General features: G+C 44.6%; 1 protein-coding gene across 2 annotated transcripts in view; it reads right to left on the reverse strand.

Moving 5' to 3' along the window:
* Positions 1–1,150: 1,150 nt before the first annotated feature.
* Positions 1,151–22,693, reverse strand: part of LOC115468272 (zinc finger protein 585A-like) — a 70,834-nt gene continuing 49,291 nt past the window's right edge. For both annotated transcript variants that reach the window (XM_030199858.1, XM_030199856.1), the window contains 4 exons: positions 16,039–16,601; positions 14,631–14,754; positions 3,302–5,690; positions 1,151–1,161 (listed from right to left, as the gene is read on the reverse strand). In XM_030199858.1, the coding sequence (XP_030055718.1) occupies positions 5,044–5,690; positions 14,631–14,754; positions 16,039–16,601 (1,334 nt within the window). In that variant the 3' untranslated portion in view covers positions 1,151–1,161; positions 3,302–5,043. The remainder of the gene's footprint in view (positions 1,162–3,301; positions 5,691–14,630; positions 14,755–16,038; positions 16,602–22,693) is intronic.

The raw sequence follows: 22,693 nt of genomic DNA on the forward strand, positions 1-22,693 counted from the left end.
AGAAAAATATCAGAAGACACAGTTCACTTGCAAAAACAAAACAGGAATTAAGATGGAGGCCTAAGGAGATGCATGATAATCTGCAGAAAAATATCAGAAGACCCAGCTCACTTACAATAACAAAACAGGAATTAAGATGGAGGCCTAAGGAGATGCATGATAATCTGCAGAAAAATATCAGAAGACCCAGCTCACTTACAATAACAAAACAGGAATTAAGATGGAGGCCTAAGGAGATGTGTGATAATCTGCAGAAAAATATCAGAAGACCCAGTTCACTTACAAAGATGGAACAGGAATTAAGATGGACACCTAGGAGATGCATGATAATCTGCAGAAAAATATCAGAAGACCCAGTTCACTTGCAAAAACAAAACAGGAATTAAGATGGAGGCCTAAGGAGATGCATGATAATCTGCAGAAAAATATCAGAAGACCCAGCTCACTTACAATAACAAAACAGGAATTAAGATGGAGGCCTAAGGAGATGTGTGATAATCTGCAGAAAAATATCAGAAGACCCAGTTCACTTACAAAGATGGAACAGGAATTAAGATGGACACCTAGGAGATGCATGATAATCTGCAGAAAAATATCAGAAGACCCAGTTCACTTGCAAAGATGGAACAGGAATTAAGATGGACACCTAGGAGATGCATGATAATCTGCAGAAAAATATCAGAAGACCCAGTTCACTTGCAAAAACAAAACAGGAATTAAGATGGAGGCCTAAGGAGATGCATGATAATCTGCAGAAAAATATCAGAAGACACAGTTCACTTGCAAAAACAAAACAGGAATTAAGATGGATCAGAAGACACAGTTCACTTGCAAAAACAAAACAGGAATTAAGATGGAGGCCTAAGGAGATGCATGATAATCTGCAGAAAAATATCAGAAGACCCAGCTCACTTACAATAACAAAACAAGAATTAAGATGGAGGCCTAAGGAGATGTGTGATAATCTGCAGAAAAATATCAGAAGACCCAGTTCACTTGCAAAAACAAAACAGGAATTAAGATGGAGGCCTAAGGAGATGTGTGATAATCTGCAGGGTTATTATAGATCTCTAGGGGTCAATACTCAGCCAGCAGCACTCAGCATTTTGCTGACCACTGCCGGCGTTATGTCTGGAAATTCAATGCCAGGCCATGTCCAGACTCCTGCACTGAATTTCCAGGTTTACGGAGCCGGTTAAAGAGGTCTTTTCCTAAGGTGTGCTAGTGTTTTTACCTCATGCTAAAAATCATCTGGCACTAAATACCGAGATGCCCACAGGAATATAATGGGCATCTCAGCGTTTAGTGCCAGCTGATTTTTAGCAAGAGCTAAAAACACTAGCACACCTTAGGAAAAGACCCCCCTCCCCCCGAGTGCAGTATTCACCGCATAAGGATAGGACTGACTTTTATGTGGTCCTATTTATGTGCTTAATCTCGGCATTTAACCGGTCAAAGTGCCGATTCCACCCCGGAACACCCCCACCTAAAATATCTGGCTTTGCATTACGTGCTAACCAGTCATTTTCAGCCGCAGGAATCGGTTACGTGCCGCTGAAAATGACTGGTTAGCCCCAAAGAATTGATTTGACTAGCCAGGAGTCATTTCTGGACAGTTAAATCACTTTGAATATGGACCCTTAATAAATCACCAAATTTGCCCATCCTCCTTTCCATGTCGGGTACACGAATATATACATTCTCATAAGTAACCACTGGACACCAGCTCTAGAACCCACCATGTATCCTGCCTTCTCCCTGAAAACCCTTTACCTAGATTGTAAGCTCTTTGAGCAGGGATTGTCTCTCTATGTCAAGTGTTCAGCGCTGCGTGCATCTGGTAGTGTTATACAAATGCTATTAGTAGTAGTAGTACTCATATCTGTCCCAACCATGCCTAAAATGTGTTTAAAATGATGCTGACCTCCATCACTTCTGCTGGAAGTCCATTTCAGGCTTTTTCATCTTTAACTTTCATTCATACAGCCCGAATACCAAGACCCCCCCCTCCGTGTCTTAACAAGTTTTGTAATAAGCTCACAAGTACCAAAATTAGGGAGCTTGTTGTCTTTAAACAAACAAACAAAAATCAGCTACACCATGTTCACAGAAAGGTGGGTTTTAATATATCCCATTTGGAGTGGAGTAGCCAGAAGCCTGGTTCACATTGCAGTGCAGCTCCTTGAAAGGTTGGGCAAGTTATTTAACACACACACACACACACACACACACACACAGACACACACACACACACACACAGACACACACACACACCTACACCTACTGCCTTAGGCACAAACTGTAAGTCCTGCAGGGGCAGAAAAATATGTGCTGTACTTGAATGTAACTCACCTTCAGCCACTGAAGAACAAGACATTAGCCAGGGCTTTTTCCATTGCCTGCTAAAATTGACCCATAGTCCCCGCTATTGTGGGGGTGGCTCCCTCAGTGATCACCCCACCTCTGAAGGATGGCCTGGCATTTGAGTACCGGCAAACAAACAACAAACAAGGACCAGAACCTCACGAAGAACAAAATCACCAAACACAGTGAACAGATGGAGTCGCCTTGTGGAATCAAACAGTCTTTATTTCAACCAGCATACACAGTAAACAGCTGATGACCCCACACGGTATTGGAGTACCAGCAACCACTAACATAAGCTAAATCCAGAATCTTCACCCAAACCTCATATTCCAATGCCCTCTGATGTCCCTTTTAGCCCCAGCTTCCTTTGGTTCTAGATATTCTCCTACTTTCCAATTACAGATGTCCCTCTGATGTCCCTTCCACGATTCTAGATATCTTCCTATCCTCCAATTATAGATGTCCCTTCGAGCACCAGCCTTCTGCGATTCTAGATATCCTCCTATTCTCCAATTCTAGACGCCCCTCCAATGTCCCTTCCAGCACCAGCTTGTTGTGATTCTAGATATCCTCCTATTCTTTTTTTCCAGATAGTAACATAGTAGATGACGGCAGAAAAAGACCTGCATGGTCCATCCAGTCTGCCCAAGACAAACTCATATGTGTATACCTTACCTTGAATTTGTACCTGTCCTTTTCAGGGCACAGACCGTATAAGTCTGCCCAGCAGTATTTCCCGCCTCCCAACCACCAGTCCCGCCTCCCATCATCAGCTCTGGTACAGACCGTATAAGTCTGCCCTCCCCTATCCTAGCCTCCCAACCACCAACCCCTCTTCCCCCCACCTGCTCCGCCACCCAATTTCAGCTAAGCTTCTGAGGATCCATTTCTTATGCACAGGATTCCTTTATGCATAGCCCACGCATGTTTGAACTGCCCTTCCAATCTCCCTTCCAGCTCCAACTTGTCATTCTAGATATCCTCCTACTGTCCTTCATCCATCTTTATCAGTTTTCTGATGCCTCTCTGATGTCCTCCTATTGTACCTCTTCCAGTCCCATCTTTCTCCAAATTCCAGATGCCCCTCTGATGTCCCTTCCAGCGACTAGATATCCTCCTATTGTCCTTCTTCCAGTCCCATCTTTCTCTGATTCTAGATGTCCCTCCAATGTCCCTTCCAGCCCCAGCTTCTTATGACTCTAGATATCCTCCTATTGTCCTTCTTCCAGTTCCATCTTTCTCCTATTCTAGATGTCCCTCCAATGTCCCTTCCAGCCCCAGCTTCCTATGACTCTAGATATCCTCCTATTGTCCTTCTTCCAGTCCCATCTTTCTCTGATTCTAGATGTCCCTCCAATGTCCCTTCCAGCCCCAGCTTCCTATGACTCTAGATATCCTCCTATTGTCCTTCTTCCAGTTCCATCTTTCTCCTATTCTAGATGTCCCTCCAATGTCCCTTCCAGCCCCAGCTTCCTATGACTCTAGATATCCTCCTATTGTCCTTCTTCCAGTCCCATCTTTCTCCTATTCTAGATGTCCCTCCAATGTCCCTTCCAGCCCCAGCTTCCTATGACTCTAGATATCCTCCTATTGTCCTTCTTCCAGGTCCCATCTTTCTCAGATTCCATATCTCAAGAGCTCTTGTAGTAATCTGTAACCCTCTGATCAAGGAGACTCGAGTGGACACCACTGATGTGAGTTCATCTGTGATACTATTGCTCTGACCTGACTTTCTCCTGGGCTTCAGAAGAGCTTCTTAAGTATTTGAAACATCAGATAAAATTAATATTTTGAATTTTTACTGGAATTTGCCTCAGCTCATTAAGGACAGGTTCCGTCTTCAGAAGTCATAGGAAGGTCAAGGGTACACTTGGTGAATCTAGTATAGGAAACATGGTTCAACTCCTGAGCCTGGCTTCTCTCCCTCCTACCAGACCAAAATATTTTAAATAAATAGCAGCACGAAGAAAGGAAGACTCATCACATCTGAAAAAGAAGCTCTGGGGTCTCCAAACTCAGCTACACTATAACCTTTTGGATAATTTGTATCTTGATCCCATAACAAGTGTAGCAGCTTACAAAGGCCCAGTTTGCTCCAGGATGGATAGAGCTACAACACACAGTAGTGGATCAAACTATTTCCTAGGAATACCAAAGATTCTGCCCTAAATATCCTTGGAGGGAAAGCCATCAGCTGCTGACATACACACATGTACACCCCTGTAAATAGAATAAGACTATTTATTAATTTTTGTTGCTAACTTGTACACTCATTTTTCTGTTATATAAAAACAAAACCTGAAAAGGTTCTCAGGATGGTCACAACACAGATTTCTTGGCGACACAGTTCAGTATGTGAAATGAATGGTCCCCAAGCGGGATCTCTTCAGGCACAGAAAGCAGGTTTAGTCCTTGGCTCTGTATGTGCTCGTCTCAGTTCTCCGAGTGTGCAGAAAATATACCACACCCCACACCTGGCCTGCAGTGAGCAGTGCCCAGCTGCATCAGAAGAAGTTTTCCAGCCTCACCACATCTCCGGCTCCTCAGGAAGCCTCTGGTACCTTACATGTCCTGCGTGTCTTCCAAAACATGCATACCATCTGCAGTGTGTGTATGTTTCTCCTGGATTGTGCCGGGAGCACACGCCTTGCTGAAGTCTTTCAACACAGCTAGAGGTCAGCCCCGTGTATAACCTGTATGAACCTTTTGATGCTTGATAAGCTCAGAACGCCACCGGAAGCCCTTTCCACATTCAGTACATGGAAAGGGTCTCTCCCCTGTGTGTGTTTTCTGGTGTGTGGTGAGGTGCTGCCGCTGAATAAAGTTCTTCCCGCATTCAGTACATTTATACGGTCTCTCCCCTGTGTGTATCCTCTCATGGATAATGAGGGAGGTGTGACGCCGGAAACTCTTCCCACACTCATTACAGATATAGAATCTCTCCCCCGTGTGAGTTCTTTGATGTTTTACAAGATCCGAGTTCCGAATAAAACTTTTCTCACACTGAGTACATTGAAAGGGTCTCTCTTGTGCACGCCCTTTCAGGGGCTCAGCAAGCACAGAACGCTCTGCAGAGGGCGGCACACACTCAATGGAAGCCTGCGGTCCTTTCACTGGCACAGTACAATCTGTCGTACTGCCCACAACAGTGTCCCTCGCCATGGTCTGCTCTCGTTCATCTATTCCAGGGTTTTCCAGCTGCTGACCTGTACAAGGCACAGCATCATCCTTAGATTCTCCAGGAAATGCTGGCAGTGGCTCCGGCTCTTCAGGGCTCTTCATATGATTTTCCTTTCCATTTTTATTCATCCACGTGTCATCACCTGCAGAGAAAGAGAAACCCACAGTGAGAATGGTAGGATTCTATGGTCAACTTCAGAGGACACTGAAGTTACTGATCTACGGCTCAGCTGTTATCTTTTCATAGCTAAGCTATAATATCCTGTTCCTGTGGGCTTCGGGCTGGGAACTGTTTAATAAACTTACGTGCTCGACTTTTCTACTACTGCCTGTATGCAACTCCCATCTTTTCAGCAATTCAAAGAAACCTGAGGTCACACAACTGAAACACGCATCTATCAGGCACCAAAGTGCAAGCAAAACATAGAAAATGATAGCACGTGGACAGTCTGCCCACCCACACCAACTGTTTGGCTCTATTATCCCTTCCTCTCCCTCCGAGATCCTCTGTGCTTACTTCATGCTTTCTTGAATTCAGAAATTCCGCTACCAGTAAGCTGTTTCACACATCCATCGCCCTCTCCGTAAATAAGTATTTCCTTAGATAACTTCTGAGTCTGCCCCTTTGACCTTCACCCTTCACCTCCTCATTCCAGGGCTTCCTTTCATTTAAAAGAGACTCGCCTCCTGTGTTTTTATGCCATGGAAGTATTTAAATGTCTCTTTATATCTCCCCTCTCTCGCCTTTCTTCCAAAGCATACACACTGAGATGTTTAAGTCTGTTCCCAAAAGCTTTATGAAGAACATCACTTACCATTCACTGCTTATACCTTATTGAAGCTACATTACATAAGTATTGCCATACTGGGAAAGACCAAAGGTCCATCATGCCCAGCATCCTGTTTCCAACAGTGGCCAATCCAGGTCACAAATACCTGACAAGATCCCAAAAAAGTACAAAACATTTTATACTGCTTATCCCAGAAATAGTGGATTTTCCCCAAGTCCATTTAATAACGGTCTATGGACTTTTCCTTTAGGAAGCCGTCCAAACCTTTTTAAAAGTCCGCTAAGGTAACTGCCTTTACCATATTCTCTGGCAACGAATTTCAGAGTTTAATTACACATTGAGTGAAGAAAAAAAGTTTCTCCAATTCGTTTTAAATTTACTACATTGTAGCTTCATCGCATTCCCCCTAGTCCTAGTATTTTTGGAAAGCGTGAACAGACGCTTGACATCTACCCGTTCAACTCCACTCCACACAGCAATCCATATGAGGTCTCTCCAGAGACTTATACAAAGGAACTATCACCTCCTTTTTCTTCTCCCTATGCACCCAACACCTTTTCTATCTGTTTGGTTACCCTCACTCCCAATTCCTGCTCTTCTTTCATGCATGGAAGAACATCATCTCTCATACTGAGACTCTCCCTTGGGTTTTTGCAGATCAAACGTATGACCTCGTATCTTTTAATATTAAATCTCTGATACCAAATTCTAAATCATTTTCCAAGCTTTGCTAGATCCCTTCTCATGTTGTCCATGTCCCACTGCAGAATTTGGTATCATCTACAAAGAGGCAATTTTTTCCTAATCGTCTTTCCACGATATCGCTTATCCCTGTCCCAGCTACAAATCTTAGCTTGCTAGATTTGGGTATTGGAAGGCTTTAAGCAGCTCCTGGCATATCTGGGGTAGAATTCAAGTTGCACCAATGTTATCCCTGATAGATTTGATCAGAAGTACTGATCCGAAGACAGTCCCATAAAGGAAGCAGGTCAAGTGGACCTCATTTTCCCCTGCATTTCTAGCCTTTTCCTACTTGACTGTCAGGCTGAAGGTCCACCATGCCCCAGGGCAGTGATCCCTCTGCTGATGCTATAATTAAAGGGGCAGCCCTTTCCTCTCTGAGCACACCACCCGTACTCTCATCCTCTCTCTCATTACCTCTCGCCTTGACTACTGCAACCTACTCCTCACTGGCCTCCCACTTAACCATCTATCCCCCCTTCAATCTGTTCAGAACTCTGCTGCGCGTCTTATCTTCTGCCTAGACCGATATGCTCATATCACTTCACTGGCTTCCAATCAGGTACTGCATACAATTCAAGCTTCTCTTATTAACCTACAAATGCACTCAATCTGAAGCCCCTCATTACCTCTCTACCCTCATCTCCCCTTACGCTCCTACCCGTAACCTCCGCTCACAGGACAAATCCCTCCTCTCAGTACCCTTCTCCACCACCGCCAACTCCAGGCTCCGCCCTTTCTGCCTCACCTCACCCTATGCTTGGAATAAACTCCCTGAGCCCATACACCAAGCCCCCTCCCTGCCCATCTTCAAATTCTTGCTCAAAGCCCACCTCTTCAATGTCGCTTTCGGCACCTAACCATTATTCATCTATTCAGGAAATCTAGACTGCTCCAATTTGATTGACTGCACTATTTTTTTTGTCCTTTAGATTGTAAGCTCCTTCGAGCAGGGACTGTCCTCTGTGTTAAATTGTACAACGCTGCGTAACCCTGGTAGCGCTTTATAAATGTTAAGTAGTAGCATTGTACAATTAACATTGACAAAACAAAAGAGAAGAATTCCTATCCTGGTCTCAGGAAATCTCTCAGCTTTGCAAATCGAACCTTTCCTCACCAGTCACTCACCTCTAAAATTTCAGTTAGTAAATGTCTCTGATACCCTCTCTCTCCTGTGCCTGATCCAGTTCTGTGCCAGACATCACCACCAAATGAGAGTCTGAGCTGCCAACAAACAGACACACCCTCTCATCAGAGGAAAGTTTAGGACAGCTCAGAGGCCATGGTAGGAAGGGTTCCTGCACTGAGTGAGGGAACAGGAAGTGGAAGCAAGAACACTAACAAATTTCAGGAAAGCCTGGCACAAGCACAGAAGATCCTTAGTTGCAGAAGTGTTGAATGTCATATAGGGCCAGGGTATCAGGACAGGACAAGTAGACAGATATGACTGGTCACAGACACTGTGCAAGGCCTATAACATGGGAGGGAAATGACAGGCGCTCCACAGGTCCAGTCTAGGGGATCTCTAAAAGAGAGGAAGGGCTTAGTATCTGGTATGGTAGGTGGACTAGATGGACTCTATGGTCTTTATCTACCATCATTTGCTCTCGGGTCAATATTGAGAATGCAGGAGTCAATGTTTTTCTATACCCAAATTTTCAGTGCCAGAACCATACCCGGATACCAATGCTGCAAATCCAGCTATTAGGCAGCCACTGAGAGTTACCTAGGTCCCATGATATTCAGCAGCAATATCCAGAGAGCTACACAGTTAATTTAGGACAGCCTTTTTTCCTGTCCCAGGCTAACTAGGTAGATATCTGGGTACTGCTGCCGAATATCCCAGCTCTGCCCAAATGCCACCTCCAGACAATCCTGGCACCATCCGGACAGTGCCAAAGCAGTCTGCCCAGATTTTTAGCAGCATTATCTGAGAACGTGGTGCTGAAAATCCAGGTTAGACCCAATCAGCATGACTTAGACCCATCATCCTACCTGCTTAACTTATGCTAAATATTGACCACTATATATCTATCTATCTTTCCAATTCATAAGAACCTGTCTTACTGGAACAGACCAAAGGTCCACTTAGCCCAGTATCTTGCTTTCAAACAGTGGACAATATAGGTCATAAGTACCTGGCAGAATCCCAAAGAGCAGCAAGATTCCATGACAAACCCCAAGTAGAAAGATTCCATGCTGAATCCCAAACAGCAGCAAGATTCCATACAGAATCCCAAAGAGCAGCAAGATTCCATACAGAATCCAAAACAGCAGCAAGATTCCACAAAGAATCCCAAACAGCAGTAAGATTCCATACAGAATCCCAAAAAGTAGCAAGATTCCATGACAAACCCCAAGTAGAAAGATTCCATGCTGAATCCCAAACAGCAGCAAGATTCCACAAAGAATCCCAAACAGCAGTAAGATTTCACTCAGAATCCGAATCCCAAAGATTAGCAAGATTCCATGCAGAATCCCAAACAGGAGCAAGATAAGTACATAAGTATTGCCTTACTGGGAAAGACCAAAGGTCCATCAAGCCCAGCATCCTGATTCCAACAGTGAGCGTCTCTAGGGCTCTTCAGCTTGGAGAAAAGGCGGCTGAGGGGAGATATGATAGAGGTCTATAAAATAATGAGTTGAGTGGAATGGGTAGATGTGAAGCGTCTGTTTACGCATTCCAAAAATACTAGGACTAGGGGGCATGTGATGAAGTTACAATGTAGTAAATTTAAAATGAATTGTAAAAACCTTTTCTTCACTCAATGTGTAAACAAACTCTGGAATTCGTTGCCAGAGAATGTGGTAAAGGCGGTTAGCTTAGCGGAGTTTAAAAAAGGTTTGGACGGCTTCCTAAAGGAAAAGTCCACAGACCATTATTAAATGGACTTGGGGAAAATCCACTATTTCTGGGATAAGCAGTATAAAATGTTTTGTACTTTTTTGGGATCTTGCCAGGTATATGTGACCTGGATTGGCCACTGTTGGAGATAGGATGCTGGGTTTGATGGATCTTTGGTCTTTCTCAGTATGGCAATACTTATGTACTTATGCTGAGTGGCAAGATTGGATGCAGAATCTCAAATAGTAGCAAGATTTTCATGCTGACAAAGCCAGGGATAAGCAGTGGCTTTCCCCATGTCTATCTTAATAGCAGATTAGGAACTCGTCCAAATCTTTTTTAAACCCAACTACACTAACTGCTCTAACCACAGCCTCCTTCAAGGATTTCCAAAGACTAACTATTCATTGAGTGAAAAAAATAATTTCTATTTGTTTTAAAATCTCTGCGATGACACGGAAGGTGAGCCCGACTGCTGCTCTATTTTACTGTTCTTTGCCTATGTCATGTCTCCATCTTATTTCTCTTAAAACTGTAAACAATTACACCCCCTCCCCAACACACACATAAGACCTAAAGTAGAAGGCTTAGAGTTTTAAATTTTATACTTTTATAAATATAATATTGAGTAGAGAGGTGTGGTAGCTGTGTTAGTCCACTTTTAAAGGTAATCAATAGAAATAAAACAAAATAAAACATGGAAAAGAAAATAAGATCATACCTTTTTTATTAGACATAATACATTTCTTGATTAGCTTTCGAACATAGGCGCCCGGTATAAGAGGCTTGGGGAGCCAAGCTGTGACCTTTCCTCGCCTTTTCCTCCGCCGCCCCCCCCCCCCCCCGACCTTCCTGCAGTGGCCGCCCGGCGTTTAAACCTTTTTAAATTGCAGCGACGGCTCACCTCCGCTCCAGCCTTTCGCTTCTCGCTCACTGTCCCGCCCGCCCTCGCGGAAACAGGAAATACCTCATCAGAGGAAGGCGGGACACTGAGCGAGAAGTGAAAGGCTGGAGCAGAGGTGAGCCGTCGCTGCAACTTAAAAAGGTCACAGCTTCTTTTACGGGGCGCCGAAGCTGCTGTTCACACGTGGGGATCCTTCTTAAATATGAGCCACCGGGAAGAACCAACATGGATTTAGAACAGGTAAGTCTTGCATCACCCAAGCTTTTAGAATTCTTTTTGAAGGTTTAAATACACACTTTGGTAAGGGTGAGCCAGCCAAACATTCAGCCCTAATAATCATCAGTTTTAAAGCTGCTACTTAATTAGACCCGCTGAATATCCAGGTCCTCAGCAGACCTGGAGGTTATGCAGGTGCTGTCTACTATTCCATGCCAGTATCTGCCTACTTATACATAACTGAACAACGTATGGAGAGGTGAATAGTGGAGAACCCCAGGAAACTTTAATAGGACCTGTGCTGTTTAACATTAACATAAATGATCAGAAATTGGTGCAATGAGTAAAAGGATTAAATTTGCAGATGTCGCAATATTCTTCAAAGGTGTTAAAAAAATGCAAACTTTGAGGAAATGGAGAGGGACCTTGCTGGACTGGAGAACTGGGCATCTGAATTGCAGATTACATTTTATGTGGATAACTACAACATGCTTCAGCTCAAAACAGCATGAAACGACTTTTTACATGGCATAAAATCATGGCAGTAACTCAGACTGAATGGCAGTGAGAGCTAAGACCCAGCTAAGAAACTGCTATGAACTTTGCAGATTAATGATTTGTGCAATTAGACCCTGCTGCCTGGAAATGCTGCTGAGGCCCAAAAACAGTACAGTATTTTTATTTTCTATTTGTTAGTCCCCCTTTCTTTTGTGGACTGTGCAGGGTTAAAGGTTGGCAGGAAGCACATGAAGTAGGGCGTATAAATGAGAATACCTGTGAAGACTCTTTTATTTTAGAAAGGATATTTGTATGTTGTGCTTGTACTGCTGTGGAAAGGAACAATCTTTCCAAGAGTGGGCTGTGTTTGAGGCAGATTCACAAAAGAGCAACAGTGTGAGAAAATGGCCCTGTATTGTTTATTTAAAAAAAAAGTAAAGATTTATGTAACAATATTAAATGGGGGGAGGGGCCATATGTTTAGTTTTTGCACCTGAAGGACAGAAGGCAAGAGCACCTCTGAGACTGTGGAGCCCACAACCCCTAGATCCCCAGATTTTTGAGTAAAGCATAGACATGTGCCCTCTTGTGACAATGTGCAACATGGTGTTTCACAACTTACATGTGTATGAAAGCCGTTTTACAAATATACATGTGTGATTGTTACTAATTAAATACAGAGGCCACAATCATTATTTATTTCTAATTAGGAAAGGAAAATAGGATACTCCCTTAAGCCCTGTCTTTCTTCTATGTTTGTGCAGCGCTGCGTACGCCTTGTAGCGCTATAGAAATGCTAAATAGTAGTAGTAGTAAAGAGCTGGCCATATTAAGCACTTTTGAAAAATGTGTTTCTGCAAAGGAGCAACTTGTAAATGTAGATATTGAAATATTTGGGACATACACTTATTTATGGTACAGTAAGGTTCCGAGTGTGTTTTTGCACAAAGTTGTGCACAGTGTTTTGCAGTTGAGCGATTGTGCTTAGAATATGCTTTGAGCAACCAATTTATTCTTTGACATATGATACATATCTAATATCTAAATTTAATAAAAGGTATTAATTGTGACTTTTATTTTTATTTTTTTCTGTGTGTTATCAGACAATTATGGATTTAAGCTCCACCCCTGGCCCCACCCCTAACCCCACCCCCTTTAGCCTCCCCAAACAGTTGGGCCACCGACCGCCTATGCTTTCGAAGGTTGTCCTTCTTCGTCAGATCGGAAATAAGCAAATGTTGGTAGATGACAGTATATATAAGTGAAACATCAAAGCATTTCAGTGACAGTCAATATGCATGGAGACAGTACAAAGAAAAAAAAAAGCCACAGACAGAATCCCCCTTATAGTGACATACAACCCAGAGCTGGAAAAATTAAGAAAAATCATAAAAGATCTGCAGCCTCTACTCCAGGAGGATGAATTACTGAAAGAGATATTCCCATCCCCACCAGTGCTAGCCTTCCGACAGCCTCCCAACTTAAAACACAAGCTAATTAGAAGTAAGCTCCCAACACAGACTCAAAAAGAAAAGAATGGCACATATCCTTGCAATATATCCAGCTGCAAACTATGCCAAAACATTTCACAGGACCCCACAGTCGTTCACAAAGGAAAAATATTCAACATTAAGGAATCTTTCACGTGCTCATCTTCCAATGTGGTATATATCATTCAGTGTAAAAAATGCAACGAAGGCTGCTACATTGGAGAAACCAGTCAGATGCTAAAGAAGAGATTTACTTTACTTAGACACCATATGTGAAAAATGCCAGTACCAATAAAGATGTCACGCCTGTGGGGCAGCACTTTACAAAACCAGAACACTGTACCAGTGACTTCATGATAAGAATCTTAAAAGAGAACTTTAAAACAATACAGGAACGTAAGACCTTGGAAGTCAGAATGATTAAATATTTTGACACCCACCAGACAGGACTTAACAAAGATCTGGGTTTTCTAGCCCATTATAAACCATAAAATTGTATTGCTTTGTCACCCTCCTGTCTCCATGCATATCTCACCTGTCCCTCTTCCTGTCTCTTACCTATCCACCCCCATCTTGTTAGACTGTCACTGAAATGCTTTGATGTTTCACTTATATATACTGTCATCTACCAACATTTGCTTATTTCCGATCTGACGAAGAAGGGCAACCTTTGAAAGCTAATCAAGAAATGTATTTTATTTTGTACCCCGCACTTTCCCATTCATGGCAGGCTCAATGCAGCTTAGGTACTTATTTGTACCTGGGGCAATGGAGGGTTAAGTGACTTGCCCAGAGTCAGAAGCTGCCTGTGCCTGCAGTGGGAATCGAACCCAATTCCCCAGGACCAAAGTCCACCACTCTAACCACTAGGCCACTCCTCCAATATGTCCAATAAAAAAGGTATCATCTTATTTTCTTTTCCATGTTTTATTTTGTTTTATTTCTATTGATTACCTTTAAATATAATAATAAAACTATCAAATTAAGTTGGCGTTTCTAGGATCAGGAAGTGATCACAGGAAAGTAGCTGAAGGCATACCCTGAACCAGATGAAAACTTTGCCCAAAATTAAGCTAAAAACCCCTTTAATAAAATACACAGAAAAAGCTGCAAGGGAGTTTACAGAACTAACTGCATTTCTTCAGTGCTTCACTATAAAAATTCCACAGGAAACCCAGGACAGGTACAAAATGCTGAGGGGCTTTTAGTCAAAAGGGTAAAATGTAAGAACAGAACAAAATCGAAAAGTGAAATTGTCCAGGTAAGTAGAATCACACAGATTTTTTTTTTTAATTTTATTACATTTGTACCCCGCGCTTTCCCACTCATAGCAGGTTCAATGCGGCTTACATGGGGCAATGGAGGGTTAAGTGACTTGCCTAGAGTCACAAGGAGCTGCAGTGGGAATCGAACCCAGTTCCCCAGGACCAAAGTCCACCACTCTAACCACTAGGCCACTCCTCCACTGCTGATAAATCCAAGAGGCTCTCGTGTATCCATCCACAGTGCCTAACCAGCACCATGAACGTAAGAAAGCAGGTCAGAGGGCAGTGGGAAATGCTGCAGGCCGCTGAGGAAGAGGAAATGCAAGTATTTACCCAGGGAAACCGAAGTCTCAGAATTCTCCTTCATCATGTTCCGATAAAGCTCCTTCTGCCATTCTTCCAGCTCCTTCCACTCATCTGAGAAATAGACGGCAACATCCTCGAAGGTGACTGGAGCCTGAAACGAGAAATCCATCCACACTCAGCACCTTCTGACCACATAAACCTGAGAATGAACAGCCCCCTATGACCCTCCCCATATCAGAAGTGCAAATGGGAAACAGAAGAGCAGTGATTGCAGCAAGAGGGAATTACAGGAGCAACGTCCTTCCATCCCAATTTCAGCAGGAGATGGGGGGGGAGGAGATGGGGTTATAGCAGCTATGACTGTTTTTTTACAGCTCCTCAAACTCAGCAGCAGGACAGGAACGGTAACGGAATTCAACCATGCGTGGGATAAGCATAAAGGAATCCTGTGCAGAAGGACTGGATCCTTAGGAGCTTAGTCGAGATCGGGTGGCAGAGCCAGTGGTGGGAGGCTGGGATAGTGCTGGCCAGACTTATACGGTCTGTGCCAGAGACGGTGGTTGGGAGGCGGGGATAGTGCTGGGCAGACTTATATGGTCTGTGCCAGAGCCGGTGGTTGAGAGGCGGGGATAGTGCTGGGCAGACTTATATGGTCTGTGCCAGAGCCGGTGGTGGGAGGCAGGGATAGTGCTGGGCAGACTTATACGGTCTGTGCCAGAACCGGTGGTGGGAGGCGAGGATAGTGCTGGGCAGACTTATACGGTCTGTGCCAGAACCGGTGGTGGGAGGCGGGGATAGTGCTGGGCAGACTTATACGGTCTGTGCCAGAGCTGGTGGTTGGGAGGTGGGGCTGGTGGTTGGGAGGCGAGGATAGTGCTGGGCAGACTTATACGGTCTGTGCCAGAACCGGTGGTGGGAGGCGAGGATAGTGCTGGGCAGACTTATACGGTCTGTGCCCTGAAGAGCACAGGTACAAATCAAAGTAGGGTATACACAAAAAGTAGCACATATGAGTGTATCTTGTTGGGCAGACTGGATGGACCGTGCAGGTCTTTTTCTGCCGTCATCTACTATGTTACTATGATTACAGTAGCTCTGACTCAGTTTTTTGGGGTACTTAAGTACATAAGTAATGCCACACTGGGAAAAGACCAAGGGTCCATCGAGCCCAGCATCCTGTCCACGACAGCGGCCAATCCAGGCCAAGGGCAACGAATACAAGTCACCATCTGCTTTTCCAGATAACTAAAAGGGTACAATTTATCTACACACTCAAACGACTCTATGTAAAGAATCTCATGCATATTCATTGTAAGTATCCTGAGAGACAGTTCAGTTTGTAACCCTCAAAAGTTCAGGATCTCTGGCCCGCTCATGGTGCTTTCAGCTTCCCAGCAGGGCCAAAGCCTTCATGTCTACTGTCCCTACATGTTACCTCCCCAACGTGAATCCGCTGATGCTTAGCGAGCTCAGACCTCCACCTGAAGCTCTTCCCACACTGGTTACAAGGAAAGGGTCTCTCCCCGGTGTGAGTCTTCACGTGTGTGGTGAGATGCTGGCGTTGTATGAACTTTTTGCCGCAGGTCGCACACTGATAGGGTCTCTCCCCCGTGTGGATCCTTTCGTGGATGATGAGAGAGGTGTGTCGCCGGAAGCCCTTGCCACAACCCTTACAGATATAGGGCCGGTCTCCCCTGTGGCTCCTCAGGTGCTTGACGAGGTCCGAGTTCCACCAGAAAGTTTTCTCACATTCTGTACATGGATAGAGTCTCTCTTGCGGGAGCTGCTGCTGCTTTTTCTCATCTGGTACCTGCGGACTCCCTCCGTTCTGGGGTGTCTTATCCTTATTGTCCCCCTGTCCGAACAGTTCAGGGTTTCCCTGTTGAGGCCTTTCTGAAATGTCTGCTCCTGCCAATGCAGTCCCATGTGTCCCCAGCTTAGCAGAATAATTATCCCCAGGCTTCGTGTTCAGCATTTGGGAATCTGGTCCTTTGTTTGCTGGGTTAGACAAGAAAAAAAATCCATCAAGTTCTTATTCTCTGTACTGCACACAAAGTTGTTTGTTTGTTTTTTTTTTGGGGGGGGGGGATCATTTCATGTTATTGAAACATTTATATTTAAATACATAACAGGAAAAGGAAAGAGAGCAAAGGACAAAATTATGTCCTACCTGAGAATTTGTCCTTTAGTCCTATCAGACCAGTCCAGAACTTGTGGGTTATGCCAATCGACCAGTGAATGGAGAGAGAAATCAAAGTAGTTCTGTGTGATTCACCCCTTAAGGTTACCCTGCAAATTCAGGAAAACTGAGGGGCCCCTTTTACAAAGGCGCAATAGGCTCTACGCGCTTGCAGCATGCGCCAAAATGAGACCACCGCCAGGCTAACACACCCCACTGGCAGTAATTTTGGATTTGGCGCAAGCCCATAACACCGTGACAATTTTTTTTTTTAATTTCCTACCGTGTATGGCGTTCCCAGTGTTAATCCGCAGTTGGTGCACGCCGACTGTTCACCGCATGTGAGCCCTTACCACTAGATCAATGGCTCAGGCCGTAAATAGGCACACGCTGGTTTCAATTTTACCGAAGGCCTTTTTCCCCCAGATGCAGTAAAAACTGGCCCGGCGTGTGCCAAATACACGCGCCCACTTTTTGCCGCACCTTAGTAAAAGGACCCCTCAGTGATTAAAATGACAAAGAAGTGGAGCTCAAGTTCACAGTTCCGGTCAAAGCTTTATTCATCTCTTAAGAACAGAAGCAGATAGTAGATGCTGAGGATGGACAGACGGGATTGGCCATTTGGCCCTTATCTGCTGTCATTTTTATTTATTACATTTGTACCCCGCGCTATCCCACACACGGCAGGCTCAATGCGGCTTACACATACAGGTACTTATTTGTACCTGGGGCAATGGAGGGTTAAATGACTTGCCCAGAGTCACAAGGAGCTGCCTGTGCCTGAAGTGGGAATCGAACTCAGTTCCTCAGGACCAGAGTCCATCACCCTAACCACTAGGCCACTCCTCCACTCCAATATAAAGAATTACAAAGCCGTAAGAAGAATATACAGTTTGTAGTAAATGCAATATTAATGGGGTTAACGGATAAGTAAATTGAACATAGGAGGAATTGGGTGCAGAAGAAAATGAGCGTTGGGAGGTAGGCGTAAGAAGATGGAGAGGAACGGATAAGGGGTAGCAATAAGGATAATGGGAAACATGGTCAATGTATAAACAATCGTCAATAAGAATCATGTTTCTATCTAGTACCTTTACCAACAGGGCACAGCTCTACTCCACTGACACACATTTCTTCAACTGGGTCAGGAGTTTACTGGAGCTTCTTTCACAACCTTCATAGGACAACTGTCCAGCAGACAGTGAGACCCTGCAAATTTCCTAATTAACTTATTTAAAGTCACTTCAAATTCTATCGGCTGGTATATAGCATCATTTTCTATATTCTATAATTGAACTTAAGTAATGCCATACTGGGAAAAGACCAAGGGTCCATCGAGCCCAGCATCCTGTCCACGACAGCGGCCAATCCAGGCCAAGGGCACCTGGGTGAGCTTCCCAAACGTACAAACATTCTATACAATCAAGCCATTGTGACATCACTAATGAGGTTGGCTCTTATTGGTGGAATGAGCCACTATGACATCACAATAGGTTAAATCACTGCTCTATGTAATAAAAGTGAGCCAAGTAGAGGACATAAGTACATAAGTAATGCCACACTGGGAAAAGACCAAGGGTCCATCGAGCCCAGCATCCTGTCCACGACAGCGGCCAATCCAGGCCAAGGGCACCTGGCGAGCTTCCCAAACGTACAAACATTCTATACATGTTATTCCTGGAATTGTGGATTTTTCCAAGTCCGTTTAGTAGCGGTTTATGGACTTGTCCTTTAAGTTCTTCAGCAATTGTAGCAAATTGATCTCAAATATTTTCTATTTTACCTTTAAAATAACCAGCTAATTGAGTAGTAGTTTATTTATTTTATTTATTTGTTGCATTTGTATCCCACATTTTCCCACTCATTAGCAGGCTCAATGTGGTTTACATTGTTCCGTCACGGTGATCGCCATTCCGGAGTAAGAAATACAAGACGTATTACATAAACATCATGAATGACATAGTAGATTAAGCAATCAGGTATAAAGAGTTCATGTTCAGAATAAGAGATAGAACGGTATTCCATTAAAAGTTCATAGGATGGGTCGTTGAAGTACTACTACTACTTAACATTTCTAGAGCGCTACTAGGGTTATGCAGCGCTGTACAAAATCCACAAATAAGGACGGTCCCTGCTCAAAGGAGCTTACAATCTAAAGAACGAAATGTCAAGTTGGGGCAGTCAAGATTTCCTGGGTAGAGGTGTAGAGGTTAGGTGCCGAAGGCGACATTGAAGAGGTGGGCTTTAAGCAGGGATTTGAAGATGGGCAGGGAGGGGGCCTGGCGTATGGGCTCGGGGAGTTTGTTCCACGTGTGGGGTGAGTCGAGGCAGAAAGGGCGGAGCCTGGAGTTGGCGGTGGTGGAGAAGGGTACTGAAAGGAGGGATTTGTCTTGACAGCGGAGGTTACGGGTAGGAACGTAAGGGGAGATGAGGGTTGAGAGGTAAGGAGGGGCTGCAGATCGAGTACATTTGTAGGTTAGTAGCAGAAGCTTGAATTGAATGCGGTACCTGATCGGAAGCCAATGAAGTGACTTGAGGAGAGGGGTGATATGAGTGTATCGGTTCAGGCGGAAGATAAGACGTGCAGCAGAGTTCTGAACGGACTGAAGGGGGGCTGGGTGGCTAAGTGGGAGACCAGTGAGGAGTAGGTTGCAGTAGTCAAGGCGAGAGGTAATGAGAGAGTGGATGAGAGTTCGGGTGGTGTGCTCAGAGAGGAAAGGGCGGATTTTGCTAATGTTATAGAGGAAGAAGCGACAGGTCTTGGCTATCTGCTGGATGTGCGCAGAGAAGGAGAGGGAGGAGTCGAAGATGACACCAAGGTTGCGGGCAGATGAGACGGGGACGATGAGGGTGTTATCAACCGAAATAGAGAGAGGAGGTAGAGGAGAAGTGGGTTTGGGTGGGAAGACAAGAAGTTTGGTCTTGGCCATGTTCCGTTTCAGGTGGCGGTTGGACATCCAGGCAGCAATGTCGGATAAGCAGGCCGTTACTTTGGTCTGGGTTTCTGCAGTGATGTCAGGTGTGGAGAGATAAAGCTGGGTGTCGTCAGCATAAAGATGATACTGGAAGCCATGAGACGAGATCAGGGAGCCCAGGGAAGAGGTGTAGATAGAGAAAAGAAGGGGTCCAAGGACAGAACCCTGAGCGACTCCAACAGAGAGCGGGATAGGGGTGGAGGAAGAACCATGAGAGTGTACTCTGAAGGTACGATGGGAGAGATAAGAGGAGAACCAGGAGAGGACAGAGCCCTGGAACCCAAAAGAGGACAGAGTGTCAAAAAGTAAGTCGTGATTGACAGTGTCAAAAGCGGTGGATAGGTCGAGGAGAATGAGGATGGAGTAATGACCTTTGGATTTGGCGAGGAACAGGTCATTTCCAGTACGTCTTGATGAGGACATAGTAGATTCAAATTCGGAATGGGAGATAAAGCGGTATTGTGTTAACGTTCATAGGAGGGATCTTTGCGGTATGCCTTGTTGAAGAGGTAGGTCTTCAATGATTTCCAAAAGTTGGTTAGGTCTCGCAATTTTTTCACGTCGGGTGGTAGTTGGTGGCATATCTCCATAATTACTGATTACCTTCTTCGTGTCCATTAAATTTTAAACAATTTGAAAAACTGATTTCGTATTGGAAATACCCTTCACCTATTAACTTAGAGTAGTAATGTTTATTGACTTCTCTCAATTTTATTTTGTAGGTAATTATGGCCGCCCTCCAAGAGTCTCTATTATAATCATTTTAAAAACATTTTGGCCATTTTCTTTCCAGCTTTCTGCATGTTTGTTTTAATTCCAATAGTTCAATATCAAGCCATTTGTTATTCTGTCATCTCAATTTCTGTTTTTCATATATCAGAGCTATTTCATCTAGAATCTGTTCACTTATTTTAGTCCATGTGAATGAATCCTGGTTTGGATTTTCAAAATTTCTAGTAAAATATTGAGATTTACCTTTATTTTTCTGAATTACTGCCACTGGTTGCTACCAATTGATGGTAAACCATCTCTCTATATAAAAGGCAACACCAACGTTCTATGAAGCCTCCAGACGGAAGTGTGAAGGGGGAGAGATATCCGGTTTCCCTATGAGTGTCTGCCCCGCCCTCTCTGTAACACAAACAGTCAGTGAAGGAAAACAGCAGAGCACGAAATCAAATCGCTGGCTCTGTAACAGTGAAGGACTCAGAGGGGGGAGGGGAGAGAGGCCAGAGGGCAGGGACACACACACTCCCACATGCACACAGAAGAAAACATTGCTAGCCCCCGTTTCATTTGCATCAGAAACAGGGCTTTTTTACTGAAGGACTCAGAGGGGGGAGGGGAGAGAGGGCAGAGGGCAGGGACACACACACTCCCACATGCACACAGAAGAAAACATTGCTAGCCCCCATTTCATTTGCATCAGAAACAGGGCTTTTTTACTGAAGGACTCAGAGGGGGGAGGGGAGAGAGGGCAGGGACACACACACTCCCACATGCACACAGAAGAAAACCTTGCTAGCCCCCCCCCCTTTCATTTGCATCAGAAACAGGGCTTTTTTACTGAAGGACTCAGAGGGGGGAGGGGAGAGAGGGCAGAGGGCAGGGACACACACACTCCCACATGCACACAGAAGAAAACATTGCTAGCCCCCCGTTTCATTTGCATCAGAAACGGGGCTTTTTTACTGAAGGACTCAGAGGGGGGAGGGGAGAGAGGGCAGAGGGCAGGGACACACACACTCCCACATGCACACAGAAGAAAACATTGCTAGCCCCCGTTTCATTTGCATCAGAAACAGGGCTTTTTTACTGAAGGACTCAGAGGGGGGAGGGGAGAGAGGGCAGGGACACACACACTCCCACATGCACACAGAAGAAAACCTTGCTAGCCCCCCCCCCTTTCATTTGCATCAGAAACAGGGCTTTTTTACTGAAGGACTCAGGGGGGAGGGGAGAGAGGGCAGAGGGCAGGGACACACACACTCCCACATGCACACAGAAGAAAACCTTGCTAGCCCCCGTTTCATTTGCATCAGAAACAGGGCTTTTTTTACTGAAGGACTCAGAGGGGGGAGGGGAGAGAGGGCAGAGGGCAGGGACACACACACTCCCACATGCACACAGAAGAAAACCTTGCTAGCCCTCCCCCCTTTCATTTGCATCAGAAACAGGGCTTTTTTACTGAAGGACTCAGAGGGGGGAGGGGAGAGAGGGCAGAGGGCAGGGACACACACACTCCCACATGCACACAGAAGAAAACATTGCTAGCCCCCGTTTCATTTGCATCAGAAACGGGGCTTTTTTACTAGTAATGCATAATGGTCAGACCATAGTGTGGGAATCTAGAAAGGCAGAGAAATCAACGACCCTGGAATTGCTAATAGATTCTAGGTGTATGTTTATATCTCCCACTAGTATGTTATATGAGGAGTTTAATATATTCTTGGCTAAAAATTATAATTATTTTTTGCTGAAAACCACTTGCCAGTAGGGCAGTAAAATAAAATACAATGAATGAATCTAATAGTGTTTATCGATCATCTTACAGACCATTATTTCTAACGATGGTGAGCTGCATTGGAAACTTTTTTTTAACCAGGTAGCCCTCCCCTCACCCCCCCCCTTTTTTTTTTTACCCTTCCTAGGAATAGACAATATTTTAAATCCTGGGGGCCATAGGTCCTAAATAATTGGGTCATCCTCTAGCTGTAGCCATGTTTCCATCAGAAACATGAACCCAAGTTAGTGTTCCTCGAGCCAATCTCCAAATATGAGCCTTATTCCCCACTGATCTAACATTTAAATATGAGCAGGGGCAGCTTGGCTGTGATCTGGGTCGACAGCTTTGCTGTTAGGCTGTTGCAGCTTTTATGCTGGTTGCCTTTGTTGTTGTTCACTTGTTTTGCTTAAGGGTTGGGGCACCTTGGGGA

The sequence above is a fragment of the Microcaecilia unicolor genome, chromosome 4, assembly GCF_901765095.1.
Source record: "Microcaecilia unicolor chromosome 4, aMicUni1.1, whole genome shotgun sequence".
NCBI lineage: Eukaryota > Metazoa > Chordata > Amphibia > Gymnophiona > Siphonopidae > Microcaecilia > Microcaecilia unicolor.